General features: G+C 38.4%; 1 protein-coding gene across 11 annotated transcripts in view; it reads right to left on the reverse strand.

Annotated features, from left to right (window-relative positions):
- Window positions 1-17,380: 17,380 nt before the first annotated feature.
- The window catches only part of LOC126457214 (mitogen-activated protein kinase kinase kinase kinase 5), a 313,638-nt gene continuing 312,385 nt past the window's right edge, over window positions 17,381-18,633 (reverse strand). For all 11 annotated transcript variants that reach the window (XM_050093332.1, XM_050093331.1, XM_050093328.1 and 8 more), the window contains one exon: window positions 17,381-18,624. In XM_050093332.1, coding sequence (XP_049949289.1) covers window positions 18,516-18,624 — 109 coding nt within the window. In that variant the 3' untranslated portion in view covers window positions 17,381-18,515. The remainder of the gene's footprint in view (window positions 18,625-18,633) is intronic.

Genomic DNA, 18,633 nt, shown 5'->3' on the forward strand with positions numbered 1-18,633 from the left:
TAAGTTTCTTAGATGACAATCTCTCTGTCCAAAAGCAAAAGAAGGAATAAAATGAATGAGCTGAATGCAGAACTACTTACCACAGAATCTGGGATAAACAAAATGTGATGAACAATAGTTGAAAGCTCAGCGATTTTTTTAACATCTAAGCCAAAGAAGATATAACAGAAAAAGTGCATGAACTCTTATCTGGGGAGAAAGGTTACACATGATGAGCCATGCAAGAAACAAATACGATTCACTTGTAATGAATACTTCATTTGGTCTAAAGTACCAGGTAACAATATGTATGTGGTAGACAGTGTCAAGTAAAGTAAGCTAACAGGGTTCCATCAACCTCTCGAAAGCTGATGATAAACATCAGTAAGCGCCAGCTTATTTCAGTACTGTATTTTTATATTGTATCTCTTATATATCTGACCTCTATGGGCTGTCAAAGTTTTGACATTATGCACCACAGAATCTATGTGCATATAGTCAACAGCATTACAAATTAATCTAATCTTTCCGATGGATTCTCATAGCTTCATCAACAGGGAAAAAAAATTTACATTGTCAAATAGCTTGTGAAGCTTTCAGTAAACTTCATTGTTACTGCTTGTCTATGTAGGAAAAAGATAATAAACAGTGAATTAATACAAAACAGTATGTATTACTTTTTTGAACAAAGTCATTACAAAACATAGCAGACTCATTTAGTTGGAAATATCTAAGATTCAATCCAGAAAAGCTTTTTGAGTGGATATATTTACACAGTAATACACAAAAAGATTCTGTTACTCATTGATGGAATGTTATTTAAAGCAGGAACTTTGAAATTCAGGCCAGCAGACGTATTTTATGCCAGCTGCTGAATTATTATAGACATGAGGTCCTGTTATCATTAAATTACAGTCATGTGTTACAGTTGAATTGATCACTGCAGAAAGGGGGCAAACCACAAAAATTACAATACTGAGTTAAGAAGACCATAGCTTTCTTTGGCTTTGTATGCATGCTTCTGTGAGAGAATGGCACAAGTCTCTTGGTTTAAATGTAGAGACACTATCACAGGCAACACGGTCATTACAGGAATGGGGTAAGTCAGAGACTTCCGCCCTTTCTGCATTGAAGTCACTGAAAGGCGCACACATGACAGCCAATATGGTGAGTTCTGGGGAAAATGTAATAAAGAACAGTGAGGTGAGAGGTATGCAACATGTCAACTGGGCTGGAAAAACCATGAGAACCATATGAGTCAGTAGCAAACTTGAATACATTTTGTGAATGGTTACAGCTGTCTTTCTGTTACACTAACAAGGTTTAAGGTAATATTAAAAAGTATGTTTTTATCTTTTAAGCTGGGGCAAAAGATGTTTTGAGACACTAAATGATGAATATTTCATGATTGCAATCACAACAATGAACTCATACACTAACAGAAATGAACCAGATATTCACTTACAAATACTAATAGGTCTCCAACAAATAAACTACAGATGACCCGGGTCAGTGTGTAATCTTAAGGAATGGTTCTCATCAAGACCATGTCATTAAGAGCAATAGTACAAAGGCAGATTTGTTTAAGAAGCCATTTGCTAGTCTGTACAATATAGGGAAGAAGCCAGTTGAGCAACTGTGTAATTTTCCTCTATCAGAAAGACTCTCCAAAAGACAGAAGAAAATGGAATACTAGCCCAGGAGAAAAATTACATATGAATATGTGGTGTCTGTTCTTTCGACATGACAAAGAGCAGATCCCACATGCAATCCCTAGCTGTGATACATATTATGTAAACTGAAGGTGTGTGGGAGAGAAGGAAAGGAAAGGGAAGGGAAGGGAAGGGAAGGGAAGGAACTAATGATATCAGCTGCATCGGGACATACTGTGGAATCAGCAGCACACATTTTCACTCGTTGCTGCTGATTCAGCAGAAAGTCCTGATGCAGTTGACTTTATCATTTCCTTCCCTTGCTTTCCCTTTCTCAGACTTCCACCTCCAATTTTAATTATACATATCACAGCTGCGGATTACACGTGGTCTCTGTCCTTTTGGACATGTCTGGAAGAACAGACACTACACATTCACTTAATTGAATGGGCTATGAATTCCCAATCATCAGTGCAGATTCACATTTATGTTCAACCTCTAGCGAGAATCTAAAATTAGCAAGCATGGACGGAGACAGTAGATAAGTGGTGGCGCTAGGTAGGTGGGTATGTGGGTCAGCTGAGGGTATGCCAAGATAGGCTGCGCATTTGTGATTAACACTGTGTCCAGAATGTACACTGGTTACAGCTGGTATCATCAGTTCCTACCCTTCCTTTCCCTTTCTCCCCCCCCCCCCCCCTTCAATTTATGCAAGAATTGCATCTGAACCAAGAACATATTCAGTTCTTCCCAACTAAAGGTACACTTCACTGGGAAAAAGTATCTGGGTGCTCATTTCAGTGTAAAAATAATGTACTGCATTTGGCTGGATAGCAAAATCTACTCACCAAGTGGCAGCAAGTGAACACACATATAGAAGGTATTAGAGTTTCCAAGCTTTCAGAACCAGTGGTTCCTTCTTCTGGCATAAGGGTTGAAAAGAAAGGAAAAAAGGGTGAAGGAAAAAAAAACTGGTGAGGTTTAGGAAAAGGGGTAGAGTTTGGAAAAGTCATTCAGAACCCTGGGCCAAGGGAGACGTACCGGACAGGGTAAGAAGGAAAGTAAGAAGTCCAAGTATCTCAAGAGCTGCTTTTGGAGAACTTAAAGATCATAAATGTTGTAGAAATAAATTTTATTCCAAAATGCAATAAGTGCTGGGAAAAAAAGTAAAGAATGAGATGATGTGCTTGGAATGTACTTCAATTTTATGCAGAACTTTCCCTTGCCAAATCAGTGCAATAAATTTTTTATTATAGGCATCTGTGGGTGAACATATTTTGTATTCATAATCGTTATTATCTTCAGAATAAGAGCCTCTGATTAGTGAAAGAATTGTATATTTTTTCAGACAACTGCAGGGGTCAATATAAAAACCATGCTGTTATTCAACTTCTGATTGCACTGATTCACTTTATGTTGTGTGAGATCATTCACTGCTTCCCCATAATGTCATTCATTTCTTCCAGCTGACTGGGACATTGATGTTGTGAAATGTGAAGTCAGAAGATCAGACAGTGGTTATGTGCCAGAACAATATAATTCCTTACTCTGTAAGGTGAGTGTAAACAATAAAAGGCTGTAAATACAGTCACTTGTAATGACAATCTGAATTTTTTCAACTGGTGGTCACAATTTTACAAGAGGATCTGTTGCTCAGAAAAGCCGCACTTTGGATAATAGCAAAGAGAAAATATTTTTTTCTCTAGAATAGCTTAGTGAATTTGCTTACTCAAGGTAAAACTGAATTAGTAAGTGCTAGTGTTCACATGGAAGTCAAGGAATTCAGCGCACATTTTCTTTCCCATAAACTGGCTCTGAAGGCATAATATTACCCACGCAAAAGGCATACAGTGGAAATCTTCTCATGTCTGTATTGGAAGTGTTTTATTCCAACTGTGACCTCTTATGATATCATCCAACTGACTTAAAGAAAGCTCGTTGCACCTGATGAAGAACTTATCCTGGATGTTGCATTTGCATTTTATGTAAATAAAATAAACTGTTCTGCAGATGTATTAGCAGTAGAGAAGATCCAAAGAGGAGCAGCATGTTTCATCACAGGCTCATTTAGCAAGCTCGAAAACATCACATTCAGCCAATTCGAGTGGCAGACACTGCAAGAGATGTGTTCTTCATCATGGTATAGTCTACTGCTAAAGTTCTGAGTGTGTACATTCCTAGAAGAGTCAACCAATCAATATATTGCTTCCTGCTACATATATCTTGCAAAAAGACAATCAAGATAAAATAAGTCAAGCCCACACAGAGGTTTACGAGCAATTGTTGTTCTCGTGAACCATACATGACTGGAACAGGAAAATGGGGATGCGACACTGGTACTCAAAGTACCCTCTGCTACACATCATAACGTGGCTTGTGGTGCATAGCTGTAGATGCAGGTTGATACAAAAAGCCTCCAGGGCACTCAAAAAATAAAGCAGTGCATTCTAATAGGACAGAGTTCCTTCTATGAAGATAATGAATTGGTCATCTTGTGACAAGGAATGCGCAGAGGACTAGGGTTGACGAGATGATGATCCATGCAGTCATTGTTTTTCCTTCAACATTGGAGTTTAATTTTGAAATATTTACCAGAAGATTGAAGTAACTCTATATTAAGTTGTAGTAATGGTTATTAAAAGCAAGTCTGTCTTGTTTCTTTAATGTCAAGCGATTTAATCCTATAGTACTTCTGGTTAAGGTGGATTTGACTGTTTACTGGTTTACATCAATACACTGAGGTGACGAAAGTCATGGGATATCTTCTAATATTATGTCAGACTTGCTTTTCCCCACAGACTTGCTTTTCCCCAGCATAGTGCATCAACTCAACGTGGTATGGACTCAACAAGTCATTGGAAGTCTCCTGCTAAAAAATTGAGCCAGGTTACCTCTATAGCCATCCATAATTGCAAAAGTGTTGCCAGTGCAGGATATTGTGTATGAACTGACCTCTGTATTATGTCCCATAAATGTTCAACGGAATTCACGTCGGGCATACTGGGTGGCCAAATCATTTGCTTGAATTGTCCAGAATGTTATTCAAACAATTGTGGCCTGGTGACATGACATAATTGTTTGGGAAGATGAAGTCCACAAAACATAAAATCCATGACTGGCTGCAATTGGTCTCCAAGTAGTCAAACATAACCATTTCCAGTCAATGGTTGGTTCAGGTGGGCCAGAGGACCCAGAGTCCATTTCATGTAAGCACAGCCCACACCATTTGGAGCCACAACCAGCCTGCACAATGTCTTGTTGACAACTTGGGTCCTTGGCTTCAAGGGGCTGATACAGACGCAAACACTACCATCAGCTCTTTCCAACTGAAATTGGGACTCATCTGACCAGGCCATGGTTTTCCAGTCATCAGGGGTCTAACTAGTATGGTCACAAGCTCAGGAGAAGTGCTGCAGTCTACGTTGTGCTCTTAGCAAAGGCACTCATATTGGTGTTCTGCTGCCGTGCCCATTAATGCCAAATTTCGTCACGCTGTCCTAAAAGATATGTTCGTCATACATCCCATTCGATTTCTGTGGTTATTTCAAACAGCATTGCTTGTCTGTTAACATTGATAACTCTATGCAAATACTGCTACTCTTGGTCATTAAGTGAAGGCCATCAGCCACCGCATTGTCCATGATGAGAGGTAATGCTTGAAACTTGGTTTTCTTGGCACACTCTAGACACTGTGTATCTCTGAGTATTGAATTCCTTAATGCTTTCCAAAATGAAATGCTCCATGTGTCTAGCTCCAACTACCATTCCACATTCAAAGTCTGTTAATTCCCATTGCGCAGCCATAATTATGTGGAAAACTACCTCACATGAATCACCTGAGTACAAACGACAGCTCTGCTGATGCACTGCCCTTTTATTATACCTCGTATGTGTGATACTACTGCTGTTCATGTATATGCCTATCATTATCCCATGACTTTTGTCACCTCAGTGCACTTTATCTCATGTTCCATTTTATCTTATTATAGAATTATTTTTATTTGTTGTTGTTCTGGAAAACAGCAACATTACATAGATTGTGCTTCATATGCAGTGCCTTGCATGATCTTTTTATAGGAGAAAAAGATTTATGAATTGCAAAACAGTGCAAAATTTAGAGCCTGTCACTTGTATATTTCCTAGTGTCATAATTTAGCCTTTTTCAGTAACATTTGGCGAAAACAGATGTGTTCCTATGCATTCTTATATCTGACACTTCTTTGTAGAAAGAGGACAAGTCGAGGCTATACTAGAGACTTGTTTGATGTATCATGCTTTAAACATGCACAATTAAGCTTCTTGAACACTGATATACATCTGAGAAAAAGAGCATAAATATTAATTAATTATTTGAAGAGAAACACTTTTCCTTTCACTACCTCTAAACTTATTTCCTCGACTTATCAACTAATGCAATGAGTGATTCAATTAAACTTGTTTTAATCATGCAAAAAATTGTGTTTTTACAAAGAATTTGAATATTAATATTTCTGAGCAGAATGACTGTAATGAGAAATAACCAACAGTGCTGTAGAATTCTGATTTAATAAAAAACAGTATGTATAACTGAGAAAGAAGTTTCAAAAATCATATGCTTGGAGTACATCAGATTGAAAAATAAAAAGTTTCTCCTGTGGGAAAACACAGGGCGTAAAAAAGAATGATTGTTTTGGAATGGTTTCCAAGATAAATGTACCAGAGATACAAAACATATCTTAAATACCAACCCCTCCTGTGGATATGGTCTTTTCTTCACATTTGATTGTGAATTATGTGTCAGTGATAGTCTGGGAGCCTTGTACATGGAAGTTAGGGACCAGGGAAAGCTCTGGATACTTCAACCATGTCCCTAACCAACAAGTTTGAGATGCTGTTCTCACTGAAACTGTGCCAATGAAGCACAGTTACCTATTGGGAACCCTGCACTGTACCATGTTGGGCGGAGTGAAGTGTAAAAATTTAGGAGTCTGTTAACAGTTGAAATATATGGTGAATAATGGTGTCCCTTAGGGAAATAGCAGCAAGGTATATGAAGGATGATCTTGTGCACTCACTGGATATACCTAGTGACCACTTTCAACATGTTACAGAGACTGTTCTGGCAACCAATGAGGAAATATGGGTGCAGCCAACTACTGATTGTCGCACACTCTGGAGTGAACAATGCATGTAGTCTGGCTTCCAAGGTCATACTGAGATCATTCCAGTGGCAACCAAAAAGGGATTGAAACGACCTACCTTGCTGATGAAATTTCACTGAAACGCACAATCTGCAGCATTGTCCCCAGAATGCATCAACGCCCCCAGTTACAAGTCAAGTAGAAGGCTTGAACCGGAAAATTCAAAGGTCCTGGACAAGCTAGGCTGCAGCTTCCTAGATCAATGCCATAGGGTTGAGTGTGGTATGGGTCCCCTAAATAGGTCAGCAATGCGCTAACATCAGAGGCTACTACCCAAATAGCTTACAGTGAGTGAAACTCACACAAGGGCACTCTTAGAAAAGCAACAGAGCCCACATATAGTAGGTAAAGGAAACTAGCTAAGACCTGAACCTGATATCAGTGAGATTTTTGGCTAAATGTAAGTGTATTCATAAAGGATATGCTAATGAGGAATAGAGGTGGTGTGTTTGTCTCAGTATATAAGAAACTCAGATACACAGAGAAGCTGTTTGGGTAACATCAAGTATCAAGAGTCAGCATAATGTTATTATTGGAGTTTTTTATCAATCATCAGACTCAGTCCCTAGACATAATAAAAACTTTAGAGAAACTTTCAGCTCCTTAACAGGTATGTTGCCCAATCATAGTGGGGACAATAATCATGCAACAATCAGTTGGTATAATTACAATTTCGTAAGTAGCAGTCACATTAAGATACCTTATGAAACAATACTAACCACCTTTTCTGAAAATCACCTAGAACAGATAACTCAGAAACTCACTGATGGTGGAATTATATTAGATCTAAAGACAACAAATATACACTACCTCTTTTAAGATGTGTATTGCTTAAACTTGTACCTGTGATCATGAGGTAGTTGTAGCACCAATGATTACCAAAGTAAAAAAGTCTATAAAACAAGTACAAAGATTACATGTTCATTAAACTAAATAACATAGCAGTAGAATCATATTTCTAAGAGGAACTTGAAACATTCAGCTCTGAGCTGGAGCATGTAGATGAAGTATGGCTGAAGTTTAGCATGATAGTTGACGAAGCAATGGACACTATGTAGCTAGAACAGTTTCAAACGATAGATAGTCCAGATTGGAATATCAACAATTATAAAAAGGACAGATTGCTAATCATCATAAACATGACATGCTGAGTTGCTGACAGGCACAATGAAAAGACTGTTACACACTGAGCAGTCTGCGCAAGCCTTCTTCATAAAAGAATAGAAGACACACACACATTCACACTAGCAGGCACACCTCTTGTTCACAAGACAACTACTCAGACTGCTTTGGGCAGACTGCAACTACTCCATGGAATGAAAGCAGCAAGGAAGGGGCAAGAATAGCAGGGTATAGGTTGGGGAAGAGACTCTCAGTCTGGCAGAGTGTGCAAGGACTAGAAGACAACAGAACAAAGCTGCCAGGTGCAGTGTTGGGAGACTGTGAGGGAAGGGGTGCAATGACGGAGAGGAGCAGAGGAGGGGAAAAGACTGGTAAGTTGGCCGAGAGCAGTGCACAATGAGGCTGAGGGGATGTGAATTGGGAGGAGGTGATAAGACAGGGGGGGGGGGGGGGGGCGGAAACTGATGGGTGAAGGGTATGGGGACAGTCGTTATCGTAGGTTGAGGCCAGAATAATTTCGGAAGTGGAGAATGTGTGGTAAGGATAACTCCCGTTTGCACATTTCAGAAAAGCTGGTGGTGGAGGGGAGGATCCAGATGGGCTGGGTTGGAAGCAGCCATTGAAGTCAAGCATGTTATGTTCAGCTGCATTTTGTGCCACAGGGTGGTCCACTTTGCTCTTGGCCACAGTTTGGCAGTGCACATTCATCCTGGTGGACACCCTCCTATGCTAACCTATTTATGGGGCAATTAGAGAAAACATTTCTAGCTTCCCAGAATCCCAAACCCTGGTACAGTTCAGGTACACTGATGATATCTTCATTGTCTGGACTCAGGACCAAGACACCCTATCCTTATTCCTTCTCAACCTCAATCAACTTCCCCCATCCTCAACCCTCTAGTTCCAGAATCCCTAGTCATCACTGTTGGTGCGATTTCCCTATACACCAACATCCCTCATGCCTATGGTGTTGCTGCTATTGAACACTACCTCACCCAATGTCCTTTGGACTCCTAAACCACTACCTTAATCTTCATACACCATACTAACTTTATCTTAATAGACTACTACTCCTTTGAAGGGAAGGTATACAAACATCTGCATCACAGCCATGGGCACCTGAATGACACTCTCCTATGCTAACCTATTTATGGGGCAAATAAAGAAAACATTTCTAGCTTCCCAGAATCCCAAACCCTGGTACGGTTCAGGTTCACTGATGATATCTTCATTGTCTGGACTGAGGACCAAGATACCCTATCCTTATTCCATCTCAACCTCAATACCTTCACTCCTGTCCACTTCACCTGGTCCTCCTCAACCTAGAGTGTCATCTTCCTGGACACTGACTACCTCCTGTCTTGTGGCTCCATCCACACCTCTGTCTAACCACACCAACCTCCAACAATACCTGCATTTCAACAGCTGCCATCCCTTCCACACCAAAAAATCCATCCCATACAGCCTGGCCACCTGGGTACAGCACACCTTCAGTGACAAGAACTTCATTGCCCAGTATGCTGATGGTATCACAAAGGCGTTCACAGGCAGGCACTATCCCTCAGACCTAGTCCACAAACAGATTTCCCATGCCATATCCCCACACACCACTAATCCTCCCACCACACCCCTTGTGGAAGCCTGAGGTGAGAGACATGTCAAATCCACCCGCCCAGCACTTCCCATTCCTGTCCTGTCACAGGCTTTTCCTACCCCATCAGAGGCTAGAACAACTGTGAAAGTAGTCATGCCACATACCATCTCTGCTTCAATCATTTTGCAGCGGCACTATGTGGGGCTGACATATGCCGCTGGTGGTCATGGTAGGTGCCGTAATGGCTGTACAATACGTGAATGCCATCCTCCGACCGATAGTGCAACCTTATTCGCAGCGTATTGGCGAGGCATTTGTCTTCATGAATGACAATTCACACTCCCGTCTGCACATCTTGTGAATGACTTCCTTCAGGAAAATGACATTGCTTGACAAGAATGTTCTCCAGACATGAATCCTAACGAACATGCCTGGGATAGATTGAAAAGGGCCGTTTGTGATGTGACCCACCAACCACTCTGAGGGATTAACATCGAATCTCAGTTGAGGAATGGGACAATCTGGACCAACATTGCCTTAATGAACTTGTGGATAGTGTGCCATGATGAATACAGGCATGCATCAATGCAAGAGGGTGTGCTACTGGGTATTAGAGATATCGGTGTGTACAGCAATTTGGACCACCATCTCTGAAGGTCCCGCTGTATGGTGGTACAACATGCAATGTGTGGTTTTCATGAGCAATAAAAAGGGCGGAATGGATGTTTACGTCGTTCTCTATTCCAATTTTCTTTACAGGTTCCGGAACTCCCAGAACTGAGGTGATGCAAAACATTTTTTGGTGTGTGTAATAGTCAGTGCCTTAACTACTGTGCTACTTTCCCAGGTGAGAAAAAGTAACTGGATGTGCTGGAAATGCGACACAACAGAAATGGTTTAAGTTTGAAGAGGACCAAAAAAGTACAAAGAAACAAAGATTAGGCAACAAGAAATCAAAGAAAACTACATGTACAGTACTTGAGTTCCATTGCTCATGGTCAGGGAAATTTGATTGAAATGCCGATTTTGCAAATATTGGTTGTCAAACAGCTCTAAAAGATCAGTAAAACTCAAATAAGTAAAGTGTCCTTACAGTACTTATGCTGAAGTTCATTTGTTATATCAAGCGAGAAATTAATATAACCCTAACCGAATAGTTTACATTTTTCACAGTAAAATCCATACAGCTGAAATCTAAATTGCAAGCCTAAAAGACTTTAGGGACAGCATGGAGGACAGTTTTGTTTACTAAGATGATAACAATGGTCGAGGGAAGTCCAGGAATTCTTTCATAAAGACCTTCCCGTTGCTTTAATTTATTTGTTTTACTTCAAAAAGGGCATTCTTGATTGGAATGTTGTTCATAAGACTGATTACAAAGATTTTTCCCTGATCTCATACACAATTTTCTAAAATTATTCCCTTACTGTCTACTTGTCATCAGCAAAAATTCATGACATATATTTTGTGTGTGTGGCTTTTCCCCTTCTTTTCCCTTTATTCACATTTGAACTAAGAGTCAGCTCTTGTCATCTTGTCACCATGGAGCTTTATAAACTTTTTTGCAATTATAGATGTATTTTTTGCCAGTATTTGGAGTGGGCTTTCAGCAGTCTCTTCATGTTTCCACTCGAGTAACCAAAAATGCTCACCCTCTATTTTCTTCTTGCTCCCATCATTCCATGAGGAGTTACCTGCATCTTCAGAGAAAGAAATCAGTGTGGGGAATTACTATCTTGCTCAGTATATGTTTGGAAAATCATTTGGCCTCTTCTTGAATACAGCTGCCATACTTTCGAAATAAATAATATTTATACTTCAATTTAAGAACACAAAGGTAAACCTGAAAAAATATGTATGTCATAGTGGAGGATATTTCACTTACAACACAAATGCTTTCTTGAGCACTGCAGGGGAACCAATACCAAATGCAGGCTCCAATAACCCCATACTGCTTTGATCCATTGCTCGGACAGCGGGGTGAGACACACACCAGTTTTGGGTGAGAATAAAGTAGATGTGTTACAATCAGTCTTAGAAAGATGTCCAAAAAAATCATTGTGACATCTAGCACTTTAGAGTGTCCAGCAGCATCAACTCACAGAGCTGCCCACAAAGCGTAACTGGAATGTTACAGAGTAACAGTAGTGCGCCTATTGACCAATCAAGATACTTTTGCTTGACATCAGCACTGCAACTGGTTATTGCATGCTGTGCATATTGAAGATGCTGATCCTGAAATGTGGTTTTTTAATCTGGTGAAGCACAGCTACATTTATTGGGATACATGAACTTGCAGAAATTCTGAAAATGCTCATCAGTTACATCAAGAGCTTTTGCATAATGTGGAAACACAAATTACTGGACCGATTTTTTCCTCCAAACCATAACTTTTGATTTAAGTTTGAACAATTTACTACTACATTTTTCAGAGATTCTAACAACTAAAAAAAGACCTAGGGTAATGCAAGAGCGCACACTGCCAATACCTGTGTGACAGTATCATGAGGTGTTTTTGAAGACAGAAATGCACTTTAGTTTTCACTGCTGTATACTCTGCATTTTTACTTAAGCTCAGAGTAACCTCATGTGGGATGTTCTGATTTATATGACATCAAAGAACAGACAGTCGATTAAAACAAATTAGGCAGGATACTGTTTGGAAATTATTGGTTTCTAATGGATCAGTTGTTATGACATAAAAATAGGACAATGTTAAACAACAGTTAGCTGAAACAGCTCTAGAGAATAAATCAAACTGCAACTTGGGCTGCTGTTTATTACTTTTTTGCCTACTAATGTCTGCTTTAAAGAAGTAGTGGAAGACCTAGATGAATATGGATATTTGATATTAGAAAACAAGCTGGAGGAGGACTTTATCGGTCATCTATTTTAAGCAGGAAATCTCTGCTGTCGTGAGAGAGAGAGAGAGAAAGAGGGAGAGAGAGAGAGAGAGAGAGAGAGAGAGAGGAAGAAGAAGAAGAAGAAGAAGAAGAAGAATATTAATCAATGACAATGTAAAAAGATGTGCATAATACAGCAGGTGTCAAGCCTTAATTAATTACATATTCTACATAACTATCACCAATATAGATTTACAAAACAGTTACTGATACATATGAAATGTACTTTCCATATATCACAATAAAGATGATTCTTTTAATAGTATAATCATCTCTACTTTTCATTGCTTCTTCCCATGACTAGAAAAAATGTGTGATATAACAACTCAAATAATAACATTAATTACTTAGTTTTTCCTTAAAACAAAACACAGAAAGTAACAATAAAACTGTCAAAAATATTTCCCTTAAAACAAAACACAGAAAGTAACAATAAAACTGTCAAAAATATTTCAAACAATTTTCTGCTATCCACGATTATTAATTACTAACTTGGTCCAAAAATGTGTTACGCCATTCCCACGACTTCCATAGTTCATGATTTTTTTTTCCATACCTCTGTACTCCTTTGGCAACAGGAAATCAATGCACACAACCAACATTGTAATGGGGATAAAATTAAAACTGCAGTATGAAAGTAGTTCAATAGGGTGCACTGCGTCTTTAATCATGAACTTGTAATTGTGACAAATTCAGGCAGGAAAAATGCCACCGTACTGCAAATCAATATGAGTATTGCACAATTGCTGTATTGGTCACCAAATAAGAAGCTATCAGCTGATAAACCAATTACTTTATTTGATGTGTTTAGGGTAGAACCCATCCTCAGACTGTCATGAACACCTTGGTGACCAGATATATAAAGACAGCATGTTACAAACAAGTCTACCATGACAGCTTTATTTGTTACATATTGTCTTTATATAACTTATCACCAGGATATGAATATAATAGAGGGAAACATTCCACGTGGGATAAATATATCTAAAAAACAAAGATGATGTGACTTACCAAACGAAAGCGCTGGCAGGTCGATAGACATACAAACAAATACAAACATACACACAAAATTCAAGCTTTCGCAACCAATGGTTGCTTCGTCAGGAAAGAGGGAAGGAGAGAGAAAGACGAAAGGTTGTGGGTTTTAAGGGAGAGGGTAACGAGTCATTCCAATCCCGGGAGCGGAAAGACCCACCCTAGTGGGAAAAAAGGACGGGCACACACTCGCGCACACACACACACATATCCATCCACACATATACAGACACAAGCAGACAATGCCCTAGGGTGGGTCTTTCCGCTCCCGGGATTGGAATGACTCCTTACCCTCTCCCTTAAAACCCACATCCTTTCGTCTTTCCCTCTCCCTCCCTCTTCCCTGACGAAGCAACCGTTGGTTGCGAAAGCTTGAATTTTGTGTGCAAGTTTGTGTTTGTTTGTGTGTCTATCGACCTGCCAGTGCTTTCGTTTGCCAAGTCACATCATCTTAGTTTTTAGATATATTTTATCACCAGGATATTGACAACTGTCTGAGGATGGGTTCTACCCAAAATGTGTCAAATAAACTGGTTTATCAGCTGGTGGCTTCTTATTTAGTGCCCAATACAGCAATTGTACAGTAGTACTATTGATTTAATCATGAAGGGAACAAAGAATATTGTGTACAGTGTCAAGTCTGTCAACAAGTGTTAAAGGGTCAATTCAAGCTCACACCACGTATGCACTGCTTTATGGCAAGAAGGGTTGTTAGCATGAGGATGTACCTGCCAAACTGGTACACACAAGTGGTATCATTCAAAGAGTTAACTGCTGTTGTGAGATACAAAACATTGAACATCTACATCATAGTGGTAACTCAAGGTCAACACCAGCTGATGAATGCCACCTATAAATTATAGCTCAGAGGTATCTGGAGGAGAATGAAACAGAACCAATGCTGACTGTTTAAAGGGAATAATGTATGTCTCAGACATGCAGCCCCTTCTATTCACCAGGAACGAGGGTTGTCAAGTTTTGGGCTAGTATAATATATAGATGACAGATACTTCGCATCACTGAAGAGGGTAATTCAAAGGAAGAAAGATTAAAGTTTAATACCTCATCGACAGTGTGGTCATTAGAGAGGGAGCACAAGTTTGGATTATGAAAGGACAGAGATAGAAAACTGCTATGTACTTTTCAAAGGAACCATCCCAGCATTTGCCTGAAACAATTTTGGGAAATCATGGAAAATCTAAATCTGGACTGTTGGATATGAATCTTAGCCGTCGTCCTCCGGAATGCAAGTCCAGTGGTTAGCACACACGGCTCACTCGGTGAGGGTAATTTGAGGGCTGTGCAGTATCAAGAGAGGATACTCCTACATAGTATAGAGCTGCAAATGGTGCAAAACAATTTTTAAGTATTTAATAAGAATATCATATATCACAGAAATATCACATTTATTATATAATATGATTTTGTAAAGCCTGCCGACAATGAAAATATTTATATTAAATAAACAGTCACAGGTTCTTAAACATCTGTAATGGATAAGCTTAACAATGAACTTGTAAGAAATATATTTCAAGAAGTCTGTGTAGTGCAATTCTACAGCACAAGTCATAATGTCTGTAACATTTCGCAATCTGCCAAGATTTTAAAGCAATGGGGTTGTTTCAAAAATGATGTACAACTTTTATTAATAGGACTCAAGAGCTTGCTGAAAGAAAAGTGAAGTTGCATACAACATGCTATTTTTCACAATGAAATGGTGCACAAAAAAAGAGTTTTCATTTACACTAACCCTTTTAGTGCCAAATACGATCTGATCGTGATCCAGATTTTCGGCAAAAAATGCCAGTAACGATCTGATCGTGATGCCTTTCTCATTCGCTAGGAAATACTAACAACTTTGCCTTCAAGCGCGGAAAAAATGAATGAGAAAGGCATCACGATCGGATCGTTACTGGCATTTTTCGCCGAAAATCTGGATCACGATCAGATCGTATTTGGCACTAAAAGGGCTAATATGAGGCTAGATTATATGATTACAACTACCAGCATTTGCTGAAAATTTAGCATCATTGTGAACCAAGTATGAAGTTTCAGGAGGGTTATGATTTAGGTGACTCATGCTATGCATTAACAGTCCAAAAATAAAGAACTTATAATTTCTTCTTGCACTTGTGGAATGACTGAGTCCATATCGTCACACTATACATCTCAGAAACCGAGCTGAATCATTCTGCAGGCTGCAGCTGCATCATTTGTATGCAACACAATAGCTCTCATGCTGTTCAAGTATTATGTGGAAAATATAGCTCACTGAGGAAAAAGTAATTATGTAACTAGAGCTTACTGCTGATCTGAAGTATTCATTACTGCATGTTACACAAAACATTCATTAATTTATGCTTCTTAGCTAACTAGTATAAATTTTCTCAGTGGCACACTTCAAGATGAACTAAGGCCACAAATAGTAGTTTCACTGCTTAATATACATGGAAATATGGCAGATTCGTCCCGTCACTGAAGAGGGCATTTCAGAGGAAGAAAGATTAAATTTTAACGCCTCATCGACAATGTGGTCATAAGAGAGGGGGTACAAGCTTGGATTATGAAAGGACAGGGAAGGAAAACTGCTGTGTCCTTTTCAAAGGAACCATCCCAGCATTTGCCTGAAGCAATTAAGAAAAATCACAGAAACCCTAAATCTTGACAGTGATTTTTGTCTGACTGTAATAGTGAAAAGGAGGGAAGAATGACATTAAATCCTCGTGAATGATGAGGTTATAGAGGCAGAACACAAGCTCCAATCTGACAATGATATGGAAGGGAAATGGCCATGTACTGTTCAAAGGCACTATTTCTGCATTTGCTTGAAATAACTGAGTGAAACAATGGAAAGCTTGAATGTAGACAGATTTTTTAACACTGGCAGCATGATTACTATAATGACATCTCACTTGGTCTGTAAAAAACAGAAAGAAAAAGAAACTCAACATTTATCTAAAAGCTGAATTTTAGCAATTGAATCTTCTGTACCTATGGCTGTGGTAAAAGACCTGCTGCAACCTACATCAACAATCTGCTTTATACATTCATATCCATGCTCACACAAATGTGATACTTTCCTTCAATCATAGTCTTTTTTTTTTTTTTTTTTTTTTTTTGCATTGACTTGACATTGTAGTATTGGGCTAAGCATTCTCTCTCTTCAATTAATTATGTTCTCTAAAGGGCATTTTTTCTCACTGGCACATTGCTTGAAGTCATCTTTCCTTATTTGATCAATTCTTCTGATTATCAATAATCTCATGTAATACCTAATTTCACAAGCTTCTAAACATTTTCCACATTTACAACTTGGCTGTATTAAATGCGTGCGCACGCGCGTACACACACACACACACACACACACACACACACACACACACACAAATGAAACAATACTAATTTGAGTCTTCCAAGTGATTGTGAGAAATTCTCACTTACTAAATGGGTGAATGAATACAGTCATGAAATTGCCTGTATCTATTGCCAAGAATCGTAACTTAAAGTTTGAGATTTTTTAAAATGCCTATGTTCTCACTGCTCAGGTTACTGTTTTGTTCGTCAGTAGTGTATTTCTTGTGGTTATGACATGGTTTCTGTTCAGTTACCACAATGTTAGCTCAATTGAGCTTTACATTACTGATACTTGTCAAGAGGAAATCTCCAAACTCAGATGCTTATCCAACTGCAACTGAATATTCTATAGAAGTTATGAGTACCCCATAATTTATTTTACTGTGCCAACATAATTTCCATCTGATTTTACACCATGCTTGGATGCCTGCACCTGAATTTGCAAAACACAGCACAAAGTTTAATCCAAAATGCTAGTTATTCTAATTTTTCTAAAAAGGTGTGGAGTCTTTTTACAAAATGAGAAGAGATTTCATTTCTGCAGTAATTATTGCAGATTTAATTTCATTTTTAGAATCAAGGTCCCAAGACATAATAAAATATATTTACAGTTTAAGGGATCTGGTCTATGTGCAGTAATACAAAGAATTTGCCTGTCTTAAATAATTACACTTAACAATACTGAAAAAGGTTTATCACATATGTTTGACCTCACTCACATGCAGTAATACAAAATGACTCCTCAGTACATCGTAAGAAAACAACAAAGCTAGTATACAGTGTAGAAATAAGGTAATGAAAATGAGTATAAATACTTTAAAAATTGTGCGAATGAGTTCTTGAACAAATATTACAAGTGATATGATGAAAACAGAATGTGCATTTCACATGAAATGTAAGTTCTTAGAGTGAACCATAGTGATAATATCATCATATTTATGTCTCTTATTTAAATAACTTCTTCCAATGTCTATTCATAATATTTACATAAATACATACGTACATACATACATACTTACATACAGATATAGCCAAAATATAAAGCTTTATATTCACAACTTTTCTGGGGAATAGCACTACCTTTCTTGACTAATGAACAACATGTACATTATTTTTTCAATATCACAAAGTTTGTTATTTTTGGTACTCATATAATAAATCTGTAGCAAAATTCATCTGATGAGAATAACAATGAAAGATATTTCACAACAGCTTGAACTCTCATATACACACACCAATAACTTCATCTCAGCCACATAAACTACCAACATAACTGCAAATTAAATAATGTCACTCATCATCAGAATATTCTAATTCTATGAAAACTGAGCAATGATGATGGAAATGGGGAGAAGTGGTTCGTCACCAAGTTATGTAATTAAAACAACCTATAACAAGAGAAGTGTGCACTATTAGAGCATGAACAGTACGAAAAATATATATTACAGTGTTTTATAATAGGGACAGGAACAGCAGCTTAACCAAGAAAAGTTTCATAAACTGCAGTTGAATATAAAACTTCGACTAGTTGTACACTTGTGTGCATGCAGGTTTTCTTTTCATTGTTAAATATTATTTACAACTGCCCGTGTGGGTCCTGGAATTCTGTTAAAGAAACAGGCTAAATACTCCATCAATAGTCTTAGATGTTTTTAAAACTTAAAAGTTTATTTGATCACAGTTGTGCAGAATTGAACTAATAGCTTGCTTCATGGCCAGCTAGTATGTACAGGTCAGCACCTTCTTCTGTAAGGGTGCCACCTCTTTGAATTTCTTGGCACGAATGACTTTCTAAAACCACAACCCTGTAAACG

Source organism: Schistocerca serialis, chromosome 2 (genome assembly GCF_023864345.2).
Source record: "Schistocerca serialis cubense isolate TAMUIC-IGC-003099 chromosome 2, iqSchSeri2.2, whole genome shotgun sequence".
In the NCBI taxonomy this organism is placed as follows: domain Eukaryota; kingdom Metazoa; phylum Arthropoda; class Insecta; order Orthoptera; family Acrididae; genus Schistocerca; species Schistocerca serialis.